General features: G+C 40.0%; 1 protein-coding gene across 3 annotated transcripts in view; it reads right to left on the bottom strand.

The window, feature by feature from the left end:
- Nucleotides 1-20,940, bottom strand: part of Rsf1 (remodeling and spacing factor 1) — a 122,731-nt gene that overhangs the window by 28,671 nt on the left and 73,120 nt on the right. For 2 of the 3 annotated variants that reach the window (XM_063262798.1, NM_001427468.1), the window contains 2 exons: nt 13,721-13,875; nt 1,630-3,404 (listed from right to left, as the gene is read on the bottom strand). In XM_063262798.1, coding sequence (XP_063118868.1) covers nt 1,630-3,404; nt 13,721-13,875 — 1,930 coding nt within the window. Of the gene's footprint in view, nt 1-697; nt 731-1,629; nt 3,405-13,720; nt 13,876-20,940 lie in introns of all 3 variants that reach the window. The other variant, XM_063262799.1, reaches the window with a different exon arrangement.

The following is a 20,940-nucleotide window of genomic DNA, read 5'->3' as shown; positions in this document are numbered from 1 at the left end:
CTCATAGATGTTAATGTTTACATCCATTTTTGTGGTTAGGATAAATTCCTTGAACAGGATTCTGGGTCAAAGGCCATGAACACTTACAGGCTATAGCAATAGCAGGAAGATGTGCTGACATGCTTAGTTTGCAAAAATTTAAGTTCTAAATTACAAACAAAAAATTTAAAGCAGGTCAGAGATGCATATAGAAAATCCCAACAAGTCTTTAAATTACTATGATGCAGAGATTACGCTGATGTGGAACAACATTTTATCTCCTAGTTTCAGGCTTTTAACTCCTATTCCACTTCATAACTACACTACAGGCAGCTAGGAAAGAACAAATAATTCCAACAGAAGAAAAAAGGATTTTGAAATAATTCAAAATTCCACTTTTCAGAGAACAAAGGACAAATGACAATGAATAATAATGTGGCCATTAAAATGAAAAGTAGGACTTTTAACAGCCACCTCCCATGGAATAAAGTCTTAGAGTTGATTTTGGTAAAAATTAAAATGGTCATAAAAAAGAAAATTCCTGCTTATAAAACAGATGATTAAAATGAGGAAAATGGATACTCCTTACACTGGTAATGGGTGATACAGTAATGGGGCATCTGAAGGGCAATGTGACAATAACTATCAACTTTACAATACACATGCCCCTTGACCCAGTAATTCCAATTCCAGGAGTCTATTCTAAAGAAATACTCACTTATGTCCAAAAGGATCTTCAATGCAGCATTGCCTGTAATAGTGAAAAATGGGAAACAACCTAAATGTCAATTAATAAGGGAGTAATTAAATAAACTGAGGTATATCCACACTATTAAATACTATGTGGCCACGAATAAATATAGAGACAGTACTGTTACGTGACAAAACTCACAGGAAAATAAAGAGGTTTGATCCAATTATTTTAAAAATTTAATGTATGGTCATTAACATATACATGAATGCTTGGAGAAAGTCATGAAACAATGTATACAAAACTGTGAACACGGGCAGCTTCATTTTAGCTTTCCACAGGCTCCTTGTTTGTTGGATGGCTACTACAGTGCGTTCTTAGAACTACTTGCTATAGAAAAGAAATCTAAAAGGATGACATTTTATGGTTTGAAATTTAGTATGTGGGTATAATTATTGAAAAGAGAGGAAGATTTATAGGCATGCAAGATGGCTCAATCAATAAAATGTTTGCCACACAAGCAGGAGGACTGGAATCTGGATACCCAGAACCCACAGAAAAAGCAAGCACGCATGATGGTGCTCAGGTAACTCTGGGGGTGGTGTGGAGACAGGTGGAGTGCTGAAGCTCACATTGAGTGTCAAGTTGTTTCACAAAGTAAAGGGCTGAGGGATAAAGAAGCCACCCAATGTTCATGCACACACACTGTCCACATCAACACACACATCACATATATACACATGCAAAACAAAAATGAACTGAAAACAAAATAGCCAGGCAAGATGGTTCAGTGGGAAAAGGCACTTGCTGCCAAGCCTGGTGACCTGCATGGATCCCTGTGACCCACGTGGGGAAGGAGAGAAGACATTGGCAAGCTAGTCTCTGATCTCCACACATACATGTCAGAGACTAATAAAGTAATTAAAAATTTCTCCATTAAAATTTGGTGGAAGTTTTACCTTGCTGGCTTTAGAATTTGTATCCTTCTCGGCTTTCTTCAAGTGTTCCTTCTTGTCTGCTGTCTGCAAAGATGTTGTCTCCCCTTCCACTCCCTCTTCTCCTTCAGCTCTTTTCTTGTCGGCTTTCTGGTCTCTGATCTCAGCGACTTTCGCTGTGGGCCTAGATATTCTTGGAGACCTTCTTAAAGTTCGACCCACGCTTGTTTTCTCTTCTTCCTTCCCTGCCTTCTCTTCCTTGCTTTCAGAGTCTACAATTTGGGGGGGACAATCTGGCTTCTTCTTCCGACTTGATATTCTAATTGTCAACTTGATGCCTTCCTTCTTCCTTTCAGAGGTGATCTCTGTATTTTCTGACGCAGTACTGTTGCCTTCGGAAACTAACTTGTATTTACATTTGTTTTTTTGCACAGAGCCCTTTGTTTGAGAAGTATCCTCCACGCCAGAGGTCTGGGCATTGTCCAGCTTAGCCATTTCCACCCTCGAGGACTCAGAGTTCTCTCTTAGAATGTCTGGGCTTGCATTTTCAAGGGACTGGCCTTCACTTGAACCTCTACTTAGACAGTCTACACCTTTTTTTTCTGAAGTCTGTTTCTCCTTGGCTCCAGTCATCTCAAGAGGGAGAGGAGTTTCAGCCACTTCGCAAAGACCTGACTCTTCTGATTCTAGAGGACCCCTTACAACTTCTTCTGGTATTGGACTCAACCTTTGTATGTCCTTATCAACAGAGGTCTTCTTGGCCTTCTCCACCTTTTCCAGGCATTCTATGCCTGCCGTGTGGTTCTCACCCTTACTTTTGGGGGCCTTCTCTTCAATTTTTGTAGGGCAGGATTCAGTGGCAGACAAAGTGGATTTTAAAGAGAGATCTGTGGTTTTCTCGGAAGGCTCCAGAGGCATGTCCATGTTTGGAGGCCCAGGCTCCTCTCCCCTTCCTTTCTGACTGTGGCTCTCTACGTCAGATGCAGAACCATCTACAGCCTTCCCTAGAGATACCTCCTTCTCAAGTTCACTTGTCTTTGTGCTCGTTAGGACAGAATTTAAGCACTCCACACCACTTCCCTCCAGGCCAGCACTTCCGTCCTTAGCAGGGATGCTAGAGCTGTCTTCCTTTGTATGACAAAGCTGTGTTTCCAGTTGTTCTGTCTTAAGACTTGCAGTTACCTTGTCATCATTCATTTCTCCATTCATAAGCTGTTTCCCTTCATGACTCAAAGCACTGATGGTAGAGACCCGTTTACAAGTCTCTTCCTCTTGTTTTACGTCATCTTTCAAACACTCTTTTGTTGGAGTAGCCGACTTACATAAATGTCCTTTGACTGGACTGTCAAAATCATCACTCAGCTTAATTTCACGTTTCTTCAGTGGTATCTTGGCTTGCTGATCATTTTTAAGCTTCTCTGTTTCCTCAGTAGATTTCTCTGTGATGTCTTGAGAAGATTTGATGTTGCTACCAAAGTCTGCTCGCTCAGGCTCCTGTGAACCCAGCCGCTCCAAGCTGCCTTTGAGATCTTTTGGGTCCACTCTGCATTCCTTTGCTTCTACTTTAATGGGTTTGACATTTTCCTTGAAGGAATCACTTTCCTCTCTGATAATCTTTTTGTCCTCAGTTTCTGGCACAGGCTTTTCTAGCTTTACAATGACTGGCAGTTTCACAAGCTCCTTTTCATCTGCTTTCTCAATTTTCACAGCTGGTCCTTCTAGAGCATTGGCCGCAGAACGTTTTCTGGAATCCATTGACCGCTCATCAGCTTCCGTCTTTTCATTTCCTCTTGATGCCTCTAAAACCAGAACAAAAGTTTGTATGAACACAAGTTTCCAGGTTAAAAATAAAATCTTAGACAACACAACACTTATTTTAATTTCAATATGAAGCCTGTTGTAACTGAATATTTTGATTTAAAAAAACCTGACAATAAAAAGATAGAAAAAATTATGAGTCACAATTTCTACATGTTTAAATACAGAGTACTCATGTGTCTGCTTTCTACAGTCAGAGTCAGTGTTCTGGCTGGAGGCAAACACTTATACAGCTGAAGGGGCACATCCAACTCAAAGGCTGTCTCCAACAGGAACTAGAAAGGTTTCAGGAAACAGTTCTTATGAAGTGAGAAACAGTCTAGTATACAAGTCACTGAGTAGTTCAGGTCACCAAGGCAACAAAAGCACTCTAGTGGGAAAGTGAGAAGAGACAAAGAAAATGCCCGTAAGCCTAGTCCATAGGCAGTCACTTCGGAAGCATTCCAGTTTGGTTTCTCTATCTTTAACTGTGTATATTTTCCACAAAGTTGTCGTCATATTGTCTTAATTTTTCAGTGAAGCATGAGCAGATGGTCAACTGGGGAGAGAGCCCTGGGCATTGAGCAAGCCAGGCAAGTGTCTGTTTCTGTTCTTATCCACAGTTTTAAATATCAGAATATCTGCTCTAGCTGCCAAGTTACTAGTATATAGTATGTATATTTATTATACATATATTTACACATAAGGCCTACAGAAAGTGGCAGAAGCAAGCTTTCAATTTTAGCTAATATAATCATATATTGTCAAAATCTTAAATATATTAAGCCCAATTAAAATTAAATTTTAACTCTATTTCTCTATAAAGAGTGAATAATATCCTATGTTTCTTACATATTGCTATATGTATGTTTTTAACAGCACTTACTATGCAGAATCCTAACTATTTATTCAAATTTATTTGTCCAATTAGTCTAGGAATTATTCTTCTATGACAGAATCATAGATTATTTACTTACAAGACACTCAAAACACCTGAAAATCTAATTGAATAAACAGTGATGGCAGTAAATTCTAGCCCAAATGCAAAAAAAAATAATGATTTATAAAATATTTATTTTTTATTGCTTTTAATTATGTATGTATGCAGATGCGCATGGAGGCCAGAGGCATCACATTCCTTTCAGCTACAGTTATGGGAGGCAAGAGCTGCTGATCTGGATGTTGGAGACCACCTTCAGGTCCTCTGCAAGATCAGTCCCTGTTCTCAATACCGAGTCCCTCTTGTGCCTCTTAGAAATGTCTTCAAAAACATATATATGTGAACGAGTAAGAAAGTGAGATCCATGCAAAGTATGACAGGGTAACAGGTCCTATGCTAGTGTGCCAAGGAAGTATTCAGTGTACTTAAGACAATATTTGCAATACCAGATAAGACTAAAGCTATCAAAACATAAAGGACTATAGATATTATAACAATTCACAGTGGTTAGATGGTTCTGACCCAGTCGCTATAACTAGCTCAGTTGGTATCATGCACAGACTGTGGGTTTGAGCCCCAGCACCACATACATCAGGGAGTGATGGCGCATGCCTGTAATCCCAGCACAGGGAAGAGAATACAGGAGGATCAGAAGTACTAGTTATCCTCAAGTTATATAGTAGGAGCTACACGAGACTCTGTCTCAAAAGTAAAAATGAACTATCCAAACTAAACAATTTATCCAAGAAAGTGAAATTCAACATTAAGTTCTGTGTCTGTAGTAAAAGGTACAAATGCACCCAGCTGCACTAACAGTTCAAACAAGCAAACCACTCAGTAACAAACGCTGTTCTACACCCGGAACTTCATTCTTGAAAGAACACACTGGAAAAAGTGGTTAGAATAGAATGTTAAGTACAAAAATAAGAAATAAAATTCTATCACATAAAGACCAGAAAGAACTAGGTTATAACAGAAGGGTTTTTTGTCACGAAGTAGTCACTGGTGTTTATTTATTTGGTTTTTTTGCTTTATCCTTCTCAGGTTTTCTATAGTAAACATGTAATATCTTTTACAATCAGGTAAGTTAGAAGAAACATCAATTTAGGGTGGCCATCTGGTCTGTTCAAGATAAAGGGGTTTCCTGAAATGTAATATACTAAACTCAGACAACAGTGTACACTCATACCAAGACACCATTCCATTAATACTGACCTGTAAGTAAATGACAACAATTATTCCTACAATGCTACTACATTAAGTTGGAAGTCTCTCATTTTATACATCAGCTGAGTAAAACATGTGGAACATTTTCCAGATTGACCATTGGGGGCTAAAAAAGCAAATTAGAGAGCGATACAAACTGGCTTTGTTCAAAAGCATCACTCCAGATTCAGGTAAGTTCATCCATCTAGTCAACATACACTCAAAATGATCAACAAACAGGCCCATCACATCCGCAGAGCTCAGTACTGTAGACAGCTACACATCAGGACAAAAAGGAGCAACACTGGAAGAGAAGATGACTCAGAAGCAAAGGCATTTGATGACAAGTTTTATGACTTGTTCAAACCCCAAACCCACATGGCAGACAGAACCAACTCCTGCAAGTTGTCCTCTGATCTCCACATCTCTAATGTGGTGCATGAACAAACACTAAATATAACAACAACAACAACAAAGGAAGGGGTAGTGAAGATGAGGTAAAACTGAAGCTCAGCGGAGAACTGGCTGCTGTTCCAGAAAACCAGGCTTTGATTCCTAGTACCTACATGGCAGGTTAAAACCAACATCTGTAACTCTAGTTTCAGGGGATCCAATGCCCTTTTCTGGCCTTTTCAGGTACCAACTATGCAAGAGGTGCACAGACAGACAAACATACAGGCAAAACACTCCTACTCAAAATAAATTTTTTTTAAAAATTTTAAATAAAAATAAAAAACTGGGGTCAATAGTAGGAAATGGAGGAACAAAAAAAATTTTAAAGTTAGACCCAACAAGACAGCTTAGTGGTAAAGGTGTGATCCTTGCAACTCCCACAAAGGTAGAAGGATGAAGCCTATGCACACAGCTACTATCCTGTATTCAATCACCAGCCATCCCCGAGGCTCTGGAGCTGCCTAGTAACTTTCCTTTTCCCTCCTTCCCTATGCTTAAGTTTGTACTCTCTGCCATGTCCTCATTTTATCCATGAGGAGCAGCTCCCTCTCTTCACCAGACAAAACCCGCGGCTTTCCAGGTATGGAGGCTTATTTTCAGCCAAGCAAATTCAGACCACAGCTCTTACAGTTTACTCAGTTTTAAACAGTGTCTCCATCTCACTTCTTTTAATGAGATCTCACTCATTAAAGCTATGAGACTAAAAGACAAAGAACAGAAACAGGAACTTGGCAGACCCTCGAGAAGAATTAACAATGCAAGCTCATAGAGGCCATCTCATCTAATTCAGATTCTCAATGAGCTTACATTAAACACTATACAGCCTGCATTTCTCTTCAACCCCAACCTTCCTATTTCTAGGTCTTGCAACACTGTCAAGACCACTAACCTCTGTGTGTGTGTGTGTGTGTGTGTGTGTGTGTGTGTGTGTGTGTGTGTGTAACCATGGAAAAAATTGAATAAATAAGAAAATGCAAGTAAGAGTTGGGTGCTGTGGTCTACACTCCTTGGGACACTGAGGAAAGGACCACTTGAACACAGGAGTTGAGAACCAGCCTCAGCAATTATCTGAGACCCAAGCTCAAACAATAACAAAGTGGGTTTGTTTTCTTCTGTTTTTAGATAGTCTCACCATGGAGTCAAGGATGGCCTGGAACCCACTGTAGAACAGGCTTAAACTCAAGACAAATTGCCTCAGCTGTCCAAGTGCTGGGATTATCAATGTATAATACCACTCTGCCTAGTTTCAAAAATTCACAAATTTTATTAACAGGTGGCAGGCCAGATTTGGCTTGTCTGACCTAGTCTGCTAAACTTACCCTCCCTTATGTATTATGTAGACTTACTCCTACATTAAGGTCTTGCAATTCAATCATTACTTGGTATCTCACAGGGCAACAGCAGGAAATAATTGAAAAGGTGGGGCGGGGCTAATTGGGAGCTCGTGGATAACACTCATGAAAAGATTTACAATTTGCCAAATACAACCCTAATTGCCTAAGTATTCAGTTGCAGGTACATTTTCAAGGCCATTTTCTGTCAGTAATGTGCTTCTCCTTAGGACCCACTACATAAAAATGAAACAATCATCTTGCTGAGGTTAAGTCTAAAATACAGCCATTTGTCTAACTGGTTAAAATGAGTTATAACGGCTTCAATACTCTTGCCAGTGCTTATATACCAGCTCTTCATTTTGCCTAATTTCCAAATTCCAACTATGGTTTTAAATTTTTGTCCTGTTTTGCTTATGACTGTAACCACATCACACGCTGCTGAAGACTGCATCTTTCACACACATCCACCAGCAATGTTTGCTAATATCCAAGAGTGAAGAAGTGACTAACTAGAATTACATTTCTTCAGTCTGGCCATGGAACAGATTATGGCTACCACATCTGAGAGGACAGTAAAGAGATAACATTTTGAAGGCTCAGCTACCCCTTAAGCTACACAAAAAAGTACAGCATCAACGGGCAGAGAAGGGCTGGGGAGAGATGGCTTGGCTGGTAAAGTGCTCAAGCACGAGTACTCAAGTATCAGTCTGGATCCTGATGTCCAGCAGTCATGGGAAACCTGGGTACTGTTCTGTCTGCCTCTAACCAGAGCTGGAAAGGGTCACTGACAAGAGTCACTGGTATGTACTAGTCAGCCATCACAGCTCAATCAGAGATTGTATTTCAGAAATTAAACAGAAATACAACACTGATCCCTAGTCAGACCACACACACACACACACACACACACACACACACACACACACACACACACAGCCTCAGCCAGAATGAGTCACCCAATAACAGACTATGTAACTTAAGGAAAGCTACTTACAGTCGTCTTTGTCTTACTTCCCTGATCTGAAGAAATGAAGTAATTATATCATTTCAATTACATAGGGTTCCCCTATCTATGGCTTTACTTTCTGTGGCTTCTGTTCCCATTCAAGTACAATCCTAAAGGAGAAAAGTTGGTCCAGGAGTGGGAGTGAGCCACACAGCTCACTACAATTTATAGTTGAAGTGCTCTGCCTCATTGTCTCTTTCTCTTTTCATTGTATATCTATACAAATTTATAAATTAAAATGTATCTGTATGGAAAAACCTTAACATACTGTAAGTTTCAGCATTATCTGCAGTTTCTGATAACCACTGGATTCCTGAAAACTTATTTTATCTAATAAAGATTAGGCAACTTAACACATACAAATTATTTTTAGAACAAAATAGGCTCAAGTAAATGGCACGCAGGTTAGTTGTTTTATCCATTATAGTATAAGACTCATAAGAACAACTATTTTGGGTCTGCTCTGTTTGTTGAACTTCCTTGCTTGCAATTATAATTCACATATAGAAGATGCCCAGTATTTAATAAATGAATGAATATAAGCATCTTGCGTATCGTCTGAATCCAAGAGTTAAGACCAGCTTGGATAATGGTGAGAGACTTCATTTCAGAAAACAGATTAAAAAAGAAACCTTTAAAAATAAACATTTTATTGTCAGAATGAGAGAGGCACAAGAGTGCCTTTGACTTTGTCCTTCTTATTTGCAGTGTGAGAGGCTGGACCCACCGTATGCTCGGCAGGCACTCTCCACTGAATTCTCCATCATGTTCTGCTCAGGGCAGCAGGGAAGAGAAGAGCACTGAACCCCAGTGTCCGCTGCTCATCCCTTTCTCTTACTGAGATGTCCTCCATCACAGGCTGTCTCCTTTTTGTACCGGGAGGCACCCCGCATTTGTTGAAAAATGTTTGGGAAACAGCTGTATGAAAGGCCTGGGCATACTTGTTTGGTAGTAAGAAGAAAAGAGCATCTACAAGCCTTGCTCCTCCCCATGCAGACCTCTGACAAATGGAGCAGCACCACACAAGGCATCGCCAGCTACAATCAATATCATCCCCACCAACTACTGTCAAAGGGACAATGGGCAAACATCAATTCAAGAAGTGCTCCTGTAGACTTCTTCCCTCCACTCTAAGACCCCACACAGGAGGTTCTGAACAATACATTAGGAAGTTTTACTTACTGAGAAAAGTCAACAAAATGGCTTAGTGGATAAAAGTACTCATGAACATGTGACACACGGTCACTTGTGCACGTACACACCCACAGGATTAAAAAATAAAACACTTTACTAAAGAAATAACTTGTTTTGACGTTTAAACTACACTAGGAAATATTCATCTAAATCACTTGTCAAGAGGCCCAGGAAGATGGCTTAGCAGTAAAAGCATTTGCTGTACAGGCCTAATGACCTGAATTCTTCCAAAGTCCCAGAACTTGTGTAAAGGCAGAGAGAACCAACTCCTCAAAAGTTGTCCTTTGACCTCCATATTCATAATGTGGCATACATGTCATTCTCCCAAGAATAGTAACACTTAAATTTTATTTTTTTAATCGTGGGGATAGAAGGTAGAAAGTGTGTGCTTGTGAGTACGAGTGTTGGCAGCTGCCAGAGGCATTGGACCTGAAGCTGGACTTACAGGCAGTTGTGAGCTACCTAACACTGGTGCTGGGAACCTGCAAAGACCCACAGGAACAGCAATACAAGCTCTTAATCGCTGAGCCATCTCCAGACCCAGAACTAGTCACCCATAAGGAAATGCTAGAAAATCAAATTAAGAAAACATTACTTTGTGTGTATACGTGTTTTGCCAGCATGTATGGAAGTGTACCACAAATATGCTTCGTGCCTAGGCCAGAAGAGGGCATCAGACCCATACAACTAGATTACAGACAATTATGAGCTGCCATGTGATTGTTGGGAACCAAACCCAGGTCTACAACCATATCAAGTGCTCTTGAAATGTTTTTTAAAAATTAAATCTAAAGTCTTCTAGCGCCTTTTAACTGCCTCTTAAATTTCTATTTTGCAGTGTGGTGGTGGAGGCACTAGCAGAGGCAAACACCTTTAATCCCAGCACTCAGGAGGCTGAGGCAGGTGGAGCTCTGAGTTCAAGGCCAGCCTGGTCTAAAGAACGGGTTCCAGAATAGACAGAGCTACACAGCCCCAAAAAAGAAAAAAATGTTTTGTCCGTTTCGTATTCTGTATAGTTTTTACTTTTTATTTAATCATTTATGTGTATGAATCTGTACAGGCGTACATCTGTGCACCATGTAACCAGCCTGGTGCTCTCAGAAGCAAGAAGATGGTTCTTGATACCCTGGAACTGAAGTTATAGATGGTTGTGAGCCATTGTGTTCGTTCGAGAAGCCAGTGCTCATAACCACTGAGTTATTCTTCCAACACCTTTATTTAATTTATTTTACTTTTTAGACTTTTTATTTTTTTTTTTGAGTCAATATGTAGCCCTGGCTGGCCTCCAATTCACAAACACTCACCTGCCTCTATCTCCCAGGTGCTTGCTGGGATCACAGTGTGCACTCCCCCTTGTTGGCCCCTTTGACTTTCTTTTTTTTTTTTTTTTCTTTTTTTTTTTTTTTTTTTGGTTCTTTTTTTTCGGAGCTGGGGACCGAACCCAGGGCCTTGTGCTTCCTAGGCAAGCGCTCTACCACTGAGCCAAATCCCCAGCCCCCTTTGACTTTCTTATTAGGGAAGAAAATAGGCAAACACATAGAAGGAATGACCAGACTGAACAACTGAATGAAGACATAGTATTAAGTTTGATACCAGAACTAATCTTTAGAGAATACTACTAAAGGAAACATAGCAAATAAAAGAAAAACAGAAAAAATGAAACCCTTCTAGAATACATGGGTATACATTAAAATTATAGTACCTTACCAAAGCAACCTAAATGTCGGTTATATATGAAAAGGTAGCTGAAAGTAAAACCACCACCGATAATTGAAATCAAATTAGCAGTGGTCAAAGGAATGTAATAACTAGGATTTAACTGAAAGAAATGATTAACATGCAGAAATATCATTTCAATATAAAGAGGCTTAATTTTTTTAAACTATGCTTCCAACATGTAGGGGTTACTTTATAGACAGTTTCTTCAAACTATCAAAGTGTATAAAGAACATAATATAAAACAAAAAATAAAAGCTTCCAGTGAAAGAAAACATGACAGGGGAGGCAAACCCCTTCCTATAATTAAAAATTAAAATTATTAACTACAGATGTCAGCTTAGTTGGGAAGAAGCTCAGTTCAGAATGTGTGCCATGCAAACCCAGTCTGCTCTCCAAAACCTCCATTAAAAAACAAAAGAAAAAAACACAACAAACAAACAAATCAATCAGTTGTGGCAGCTTGTGTCTAATCCAAAAGTTGGGGAGAATTCCTAGGGTTCGTTTGCCTGTTATTGTAGCTTAATCAAGGAATTCCAGGTCCTAGTGTAACATGCTTTTTCAAGAAAACAAGGTAGACGGCTCCTAAGGAATGTAACCTGAGGCTGATCTGCGCCCGGCCCCGGAATCCATGTGCTCAGATGTGCACAGGCACCTGAGCGTGCATTTGAACTAGCTGCCTTCTCCACACGGCAGTGCTTAGTTTTGGTTTTTTCTTCAGAAAGGTACAGATTTCATCTGCTGAGGTAGAAACTAGTAAACTCAATGAAAATAGGCTTAATACTTATAATTATCATAACCTTAAGAATTAATGCAACAAAAAGGAATGATCAACTCTGGTTTTAAAAACGGGCAGTTGCCAGGGCTGGGGATTTACCTCAGTGGTAGAGCTCTTGCCTAGCAAGCACAAGGCCCTGGGTTTGGTCTACAGCCAGGACTTCACAGAAACACTGTCTTGAAAAATAAACAAGCAAGCAAGCAAACAAAAAATAAAAAAAAAAAAATAAAAAATAAAAAAAACAAAAAACAAGCAGCCCAGCATGGTGACATAATCCCAGCAACTCTACCTGAGGCTTACCTGACCCTATGATCACAAGACCAGTATAAGCAGCACTGCCGATAATCCCCTGTATCTCACCCCCCCCAACACCAAAAACCTTCAACAATAAAGGCATTTTGATAAATACCATTTTACTTTTCAAAGATACAAAAGATTAATAAGCATTTGGAAAGATGTTGAACACTGTTTAGTCATTAGGCACTAATGCCTGGTTTCGGGACTTACCAAAAGAAAAAAAGAGCAGGCGCACACCCTTAATCCCAGCACTTGGGAACCAGATAGATCTCTAGATAGATCTGGAGTTCTAGATCAGCCTGGACTAGAGAGTAAGTTCTAGGCCAGAGCTACACAGTAAGATCATATCTTTAAAACAAAAAACAAAAACACAAGTATGGCAAGGCCTCCAAAAATTAAACAGTATTATCCTAAAACTTAGCATCTTCATGCCTCGGTGTAGTGTAAGTACGAATTCAAAGACTATCTGTATTAATATGTTCCCAGCAGGATTAATCAACAGCCTTAAGGAGGACGTAACACAAATGGACAGATAAAATTTGGTGCCCACACAGTGGAGTATTTTCAGTCTGTTTGCTTGCTTAGTTATTGTTGAGACAGGGCTTTCTGTGTAGCTTTAGCTATCCTGGAACTTGCTCTGTAGAATAGGCTGGCCTCAAACTCAGAACTCATAGATTTGCCTGCCTCTGCTTCCTGACTGCTGGGATTAAAGGCGTGTGCTACCCACCCATCATTCATTCTGAAAGAGAAAGGAAATCATCACACAGGTACCAATGTGGATACTTGAAACAGTGCTAAGTGAAATAAGGGGAATGTGTTGTTTGATTCTTCAGATATGATGTTCTTAGTAATCAATTCCTAAAGACAGAAAGCAGATTCCAGGGCTGCAGCTGGAGAAAACACTTAGTGTTTAACATGCCCACACATTTAGTGGGGAGGACAATGTAAATAAATGCACAAAATGCCACAGACCCAACAAACCTAAAAATGTTTAAAATTGTCAAATCTGTGATCTATCTTTCTGCATTCCAACCAAGAAGTTCAACAAACATCTTAGCATTCAGTTATGGCTTTGGTTGGTTCAGACTGGCCTAGAACTCAACACATCCTGCCTCTGTCTCCCAAGGGTTGAGAGCAAAGGTGAGTAGCACCACGCCTAACAAGATTCTCCAACTGGTAAGGCGCTACATTAATAATCTGAACATATTTGATTTATACTTTTGAAAATGTCAGAAAGAACAAACATTTTTTTGCTTCTTTTTTTCCTAAAGTCTCTTATAGGAAGGCTCTCAATTTTTCAAATTGAGATAAAAAGCCAGAATTATATAGTTGGTAGAGGAGTAGAAAATAGAAGAGATTACAAAACAAAGCAAAAGAAAACACACAAAAAAAACCTTGTTTAGGTGTTTCTTCATCTTTTTTAGTCTCCTCATCCTCTAGGGTGGGGCTTTCCCGGGAAGGGTCTTCCTGTTGGCTGGAGTTTTTCAATAGTACAGGATCAATTTGTGCTCTCAGGAGTGCAAGGGTCTCAGCCAACTCGTTTCGATTTCTAAACAAGGGAAAAATAAGACAGCATAAAGATCTTTCTGAGCCTAGGAATCTTTGTGAACAGCACCTACTAGACATTAAAATAAGAGGGGAACAACGCAGTAAAGAACATCAATTGCCTGGGAGTACTCCCAACAACAAACTAAGTACTTAAGAAAGACACACATTAAAATGTACTGTTCCTTAAACAGAGATTTTATTTTCCTTACAGAACAGAACGGCAATGCAAAAACAGTTTGGATAGAAACAAGGGTACGTCCAACATTAAACAGGTCAAGAGTGACCCCTTTTTATGTATTGTGGTTCTTTTAACAATTCAAATGCCTGTGTGTGACATATCAGGTGTCTTCCTTAATCACCTTGCATGCTACTTTTTTTTATATCGGGCCAGGATTTACCTGTCCCTGAGCTAGCGTCTATGTCTGCATGGATGCTGGACTCTGAACTCAATTCCTCACACTTAGGGAGAAAGCATTTATTATACTGCCGTTTATTTGCTCAGACTCTGCTCATGTATACCCTATAGATACAGTCTATAGATAACGTCACACAACATTTTCAATAGTTTATTGTGTTAAGTAAAGATAGTGTATGCTGTACTGTCAGGAAGAAAAAGTATTACTATCTCCACCAACCATATGGACACACTACAGCTGTTAGGAATCAACGTTATTCCTCCTTATGTGCAGTTGGAATTGTCACTACAGGGATTAGATGTGTTCAGGGAAACTGGGCAGTGGAGGAGTAGCTCAAGAATGCTGATTCCAGCTGATTAACAGCAACCAATGGCAGGTTTCAGTCCCGACCTGTGGTGCTGTTCTATAATTAATAGACTACTGGAGGGCTAGAGAGAGCTCAGCCATTGAAGGCCAGGTTAACAACAGCAGCAGCAACAATAACAGCAACAACAGCAACAACAACAACAAGGCAAACGGCTATTGTACAGATTGTTGCAGTGTAAATATATTTTTGAATTAGGGTCTCATTGTACAGCTCAGGTTGATCTCAATCTCTGAATCATTCTGTCTTAGTTTCACATATGTTAGCATGTGCTGTGGTGTATGGCTGGATTTTCTTTATGAAAAGGAAAATCTCAAGCAATTAAGGGATCTAGAAATGACAAGAAGATATTCTGCTGGACAGGTGTTGAAATAATTAGTCCTACAGATCTAAGTACTGGGGCCTACCTGATAGTTGTTGGGCATTTGGTTAGGACCTCACTACTGGGTTAATTTCTTCTTAAAATAATACTACAATGGCACTCCCGGGAGATATTGAGACAGCAGTTGGTCACTGAGAGTGTGTACTGGAGGGGCTGGGTATCTTGCTTTGGCACTTCCCTGTATCCTCTTCCTCTGCCACGTGCTTACATCACCATGATGCTTTCTCATCAAGGGCCCAGAGACAACACAACTGACTAGGAAGGGCTGTAGGTAGCCTCTGAAACATGAGCTAAAAAGCAACTCCTTCTTTTGTTATGTCTCATGACAAAAGACCTAACATCTTTAAATAAAGTTCCCCAAGTGCTTGCCTTACAAGCATGAGGAGGATCTAAAAGCTTAATCCCACCAACCATGGTAGTGAGCTTGGGTCTGGTGGTGCACACTGGCAACCTTAGAGCTGGAGAGACAGTTTCTCTCCTTGGGGACTGCTGGCCACACAGCCTGGAGTGCAACCTTGGTGAGTTCCAGCCTAGAGAGAACAATCTTAAAAATAATAATAATAATAATAATAATAATAATAATAATAATAATAATAATAATAATGTAGACAGCACCTGAAGACCAACACCTGAAGCTGTTGTCCTCAGCTCTCCATATTCATACATATGAATTAAGCACCCACCAACAGACAGATAGCCACACAGAGGCGCGCGCGCGCACACGCACACACACACACACACACACACACACACACACACAAACACACATGATCTCCACCATGAAGAAGCTCTACCTTAGAAACCTGATTCTATAAACAGACATGCACTGTGTTATAATACATACAGCCCAAGGCCTGCAATGTGTACAGCAACATGTCTGCAGTGAGTGACATCTCCCTCCACCTTTACTGTCCAGATCACCATCATTCACGATCCTTTTGACTATTTCATAAAGGGTCAACGAATGAGTAACTGGAATTTCATTCAATACTGATGTTTGAAACATTTATATTCATATCTTCCAGCTTACTATAAGAGCCTTGTCTTGTATTTTTTAGCATAAGTAATGAAGAAATAGTTTGTGGAGAGAAGCTAGAGATGGCTCAGTGATTAAGAGAACTGGCTTCTCTTCCAGAGGACGTTGATTCCTTGTACCCACACGGTAGCTCACAACTGTCTGCAAGTCCAGCTCCAGAGAATTTAATTCCCCCACCCCATTTTTGGCTTCTATGGGCACCAGGCATAAATGCAGTATATAGACATAGATACATACAGGCAAAAGATCTCATCTTTCCCCTTAATATGCAGCATGCTCAATGCTGATCATGACCAGCAGTATATACAGTAGCATCGAGCACACAGAACTGTGGCTTTAATTGCTGTTCCAAGCACTGGTAACAGCAGAGGTCACTGGTTATACTTAGGCTCCTTCCCTTCCTTTAATTCTTAGAGACGGGCTCTCGTGTACCCAGGTTAGACTTAAACTCTGTGAAGCCCAGGATAACCCTAAACTTGTGATCTTCCTGCTTCTATCTCTAAAGTGTTAGAACTATTGGCATGGACCAACATGCCCTGAGTTGAAGAAACTCCTTTTGGAAATTTCCATAGCCATGATTCTGTTAGCTGCTATCAATGTGGTAAGAAATGTACCTTCCTAAGTTGGGGATGAAACAGTGAGGTTACATTAGAGTAAAGGACATCAAATGAAGGGGATTTGTAGGGCATTTCGCCTGGAATAAATAGAATTGGCGTAAATGAATATAACATGTTGTAGTCATCACCCAGGCCAGGTTTACTGTGAGCATGAACTACTGTTACAGAAAATATTTGTAAAAAAAAAAAAAATGAGAAAAGATGTCATTAGTGCTCTTTGCACTTTGTTGGCTTAAGAGCAGACTGGTATAAAGTGAGCCCATAGCAGGAGACCATGAGCTCTGGCCCATCGTGGAGGCTTCAGCACATGCCAGCAGCACAGACCCGGCCTGTGAAATCCTCATCACCATGGCAAGGACAAGCTCATCAGAACTCCTACACCACGGGATCAGACCTTCGATCACTTCAAATCTTCAGAAGTGAACTGCTGGTCTTTCCTTCCATGTCTGTAATCAGCCTCTCAGATGGTCACCGTTCCTCCAGCTCCCCTTATCCAAGGTAGGCACAGTACTATGAGGCAAGAGGAGAGCGGAAGTGATGGACCCCGCTTTCCACACCTTCACTGTGAGCTCTATGTATCATTTTCTGCTTTTTATTACCTCCTCTCCTTCATTTACCAGCACAGACCTTTGACAGATCATATGTGTGCCCTGCTGGACATACTGCCATTCAAATTAGGTGCTCCTTCAGAGTCTTACATGACAATGTATCAACTTTACAGGAAAAATAAGATTCAACTATTTGTAAATAATTTATTTTTCACAAAGATCTTATTTCCTTCTCATTACACTAGTTTGTCTCCTAACAAGTGTGTGAACACCTAGTTACTGCTTTTCCTTATTACATAGTTCTACATGGAGCATATGCCTCTAGCCATGTGGTATTTTATAGTCATGCTGGATTCTGAGAAGTATATCGTACAAGTTATTCACTAAACGTTCTTAGTACTGAAAAGATTCATCTAAATTGTTCACACTATGTATCAAGGAAACTTAAAAAAATATCGAGAAAAACTCCCCTAAAAGGCTTCTATAACCTGATTATTGTTTTTAAAAACAATTCTAATGCACACATATTAGAGTATTAAAAACAGAAAACTATCACACCTAGATAGTTCAGTTTGAACTGATGATTTATTCTGCTAGAAAAAGTTAAATATACTAAATTTAAACTAGTCAGAAATAAGATAAATTCTCTCTCTCTCTCTCTCTCTCTCTCTCTCTCTCTCTGTGTGTGTGTGTGTGTGTGTGTGTGTGTGTGTGTGTGTGTCATACACAAGTATGACTTGAAGGAGATATAAATAAGGAGTGTTTTGCCTGTATGTATTTATTTGCCCATGGAGTAGAAGGTCGTACTCACTGGTATTGGAATTACACACGTTTGTGAGCCACCACGTTGGTGCTTGGGGGATTTAACCCATCCTCTCTGCAATAGCAATGAATGTCCTTAGCCACTGAGCCATCTCTCCACCCCTCATAACTGGAACTTTAAGAGTAGACTATAGACCCTAACAACAATCAGGATATTTTTCCTTTCCTCTCTTTTTCTTCTTCAAACCACTCTTCCTTCAGGCTATAATATCAGCCATTTCCCTCCAAAACACCATGTTCTTTTAGGACACTGTTCTCTTAGTCTAGAATATCTTTCACATATTAATCAATTACATTTTTTTGTGTATGTATGTGAGTATGATGTATGTTTGTTGTAAGTGTGCCTATGTATACATGTGTGGAGGACAGAAGAATAAGACAAACCACACTTGTACACATAAAAATAAAAGTAAATAGCTCTTAAAAAAACAAAACACTGGTTAGAGGGAAATCTGTTGGGAGTTGGTTTGTCATGTTGACTATAATATCTGTGGGTATAGTAAATGGGGGGCGGGGGGGTTAGTTTATACTAGAGATCTTACTGTCTCAGTCTCCTGAATTATAGATGGCAACCTAAATTGTAAGTATTTTTAGAAAGGCAAAGACAGACAGAAGCTGGAGAATACTGTAGCAGTAAGGGAAGGAAAGGTAAAATTCTAGATTTTTTACGGAAGCTGATGACTGGTTTTGGTGACAGTATATGTGTAGAGTAAAAACAAATGAGGTAAAACATGTGCCTAAGACTTTGGACCCAATCAAGCAAAAGGACAGGGTTGCTATCATCTAGGATGAGGTTTGGTCCACGGCTATGTATTGTAATGCTAAATTCTATACTCGAAGGTCTAGGCCTCCAAGTGAATTCTCACACTTACAAGCATTTGTTGGCAAACCTTGTTGCTAGATTTAAACCTACTGGATAAATAAAAGTGGCTGCAGTCAGTTATTTGGGGAGATTAGAAGTAAGTGGGGTTTGAGTTACCTGGCTAGGGGTGGAGAAGAGAGAGGACAAAGAAGGAGGGGGGACGAGAAGAGTGGAGGAAGCCACCATGAGGGGAGATGGACCACAACGGGCACATGGCCAGGAGAAACAGCAAGTATTTGGGGTACACCACTGGGGAGGTAGCCAGGACAGCAGTTTGAAAAGTAGATTAGGAGTGACCCTCCTCCCACCCAGTTAACTGTCAAAGCCAAATTAAGTAACCTTAGCCTGAGTCTCATTCATTTGTAAGCTAGTCGGGGACAATCTTAAATTGGTTGTACTGCATTATTTTGGTAGAAAAGATTAGAAACTTACTTTAGGGCAGATTAACTTTCCAACTTTACCAGATTCCAACTCTTATGGTCCATATAGGTATCTTAAATAATCTAGACCTTGGAGGAATGGGACACACTGTCTTAACTTGTATTCTGTGAGTCTAATGGTTCTTCAGCAGAGTACGAGTTAAGGGAAGGGAACCTTCTGGAACAACAGCACTGGAAGGCTGACAAACTGTAAGAATAACCTTTTCAGCTAGCTCTTCCTTGGCACCCTAGGATATTCTCACTCACAGCTCTCGTCTATTTTTTAAAAAGCATTTATGGCCCTGTATCTTTTTTTCCCAAAATGGGAACTCTCCTTAAAATAGGATAAAGCATAATATAAATATAACAAATAGCATATTAATTTTCAAAATGGTTTAAGGTTCAGCAACATCACTCTGTCTCTTACATATCAACTACATGTTATTGAGGAGCAAAAAATGAAAACTGAGAATAACAACAGTCTTTTACTGAAACCAAGAAAATGGAGACATGTTAATAACTTCGACAACATTATTGAGCTAGCACAAGCCAGCAAGCTTTAATGTAACTCCAACACAAAGGTACAGCGGTACATATCTAAACTCCCAGCACTCAGGGGCTGAGGGAGGTAGATCACAGGTTCAAGGGCAGCCTAGGCTACATAGCAAACCCTTTCTCAAAATAAAGCAAAACTGAACAAACTGAACATCTACAGAGGAAGGTCACTTCCCTAAGGTCACAGCAGGACTCAATTCGGGAAAATCCGACTCTAGATCCAGCCTTCATCTCATCATTTAAGTTCTATTTTTTGTGTATTTTATTTTATATTAATAGTTGTAGCTTTTTTTTTTTTTTTGGCCTAATTTGTAGCAATCCTTCCAATGCTGCCTCCCAAGTACTAGAACTGTACAGCAGACACCCCAGCCTGCTTAGGGCTCATGTTCCTAATCATTATTTTGTAGCAGCACAGCTAATGTCCTGACAGGCTTAGGATGGCTCAGTGGTCAGGAGCACCCACTGCCCTTGCAGAGAACCTGAGTTCAGGTCCTAGCCCCATTATCAGGCAGCTCACAACTGCCTGTAATTCTAAGTCCAAGGAATCCAACATCCTCTTCTGGACTCTATGAACACCTGCATTCGTACATGGATAACCCACAACACACATATATAACATAATAAAAAATAAAATCAAAAAGTTTAAAACAGTCCTGACAGAGGTCTATAAACATGTGAACATTGTATTTACTCTTCAGAATTTAAATTTCTGTAAATGACTATCAAAACCACAATCAATTTAAAAATATTTTTAGAGGTACAACTCATACACTGTGAGGTTAGTATGTTCTTGTTTACTTATTGATTTACTATGATGCCTTCTTTGAAGAGCAGGCTGGCCTTAAACTCAGAAAGGCTGGGACTGCTGGTTTCCCAGCAGGCAGGGTTAAGATAAAGTCACTTAGCACTCAGTTCAATTGCTATGCACAAGACACGGTTAGTGAGTCTTCTAGTGGCTGTGAACAGGTATCTGACAAAAGCACCAGAACAAAGGGGTTACTCTGGCTTTAGTTTGAAGGGTGCAGCCCATTATGGCTGGCAAGGG

This window comes from Rattus norvegicus, chromosome 1 (assembly GCF_036323735.1).
Source record: "Rattus norvegicus strain BN/NHsdMcwi chromosome 1, GRCr8, whole genome shotgun sequence".
Taxonomy (NCBI): domain Eukaryota; kingdom Metazoa; phylum Chordata; class Mammalia; order Rodentia; family Muridae; genus Rattus; species Rattus norvegicus.
The sequence above is the reverse complement of the archived record's forward strand: the minus strand, read 5'-3'. Positions and strand labels throughout refer to the sequence as shown.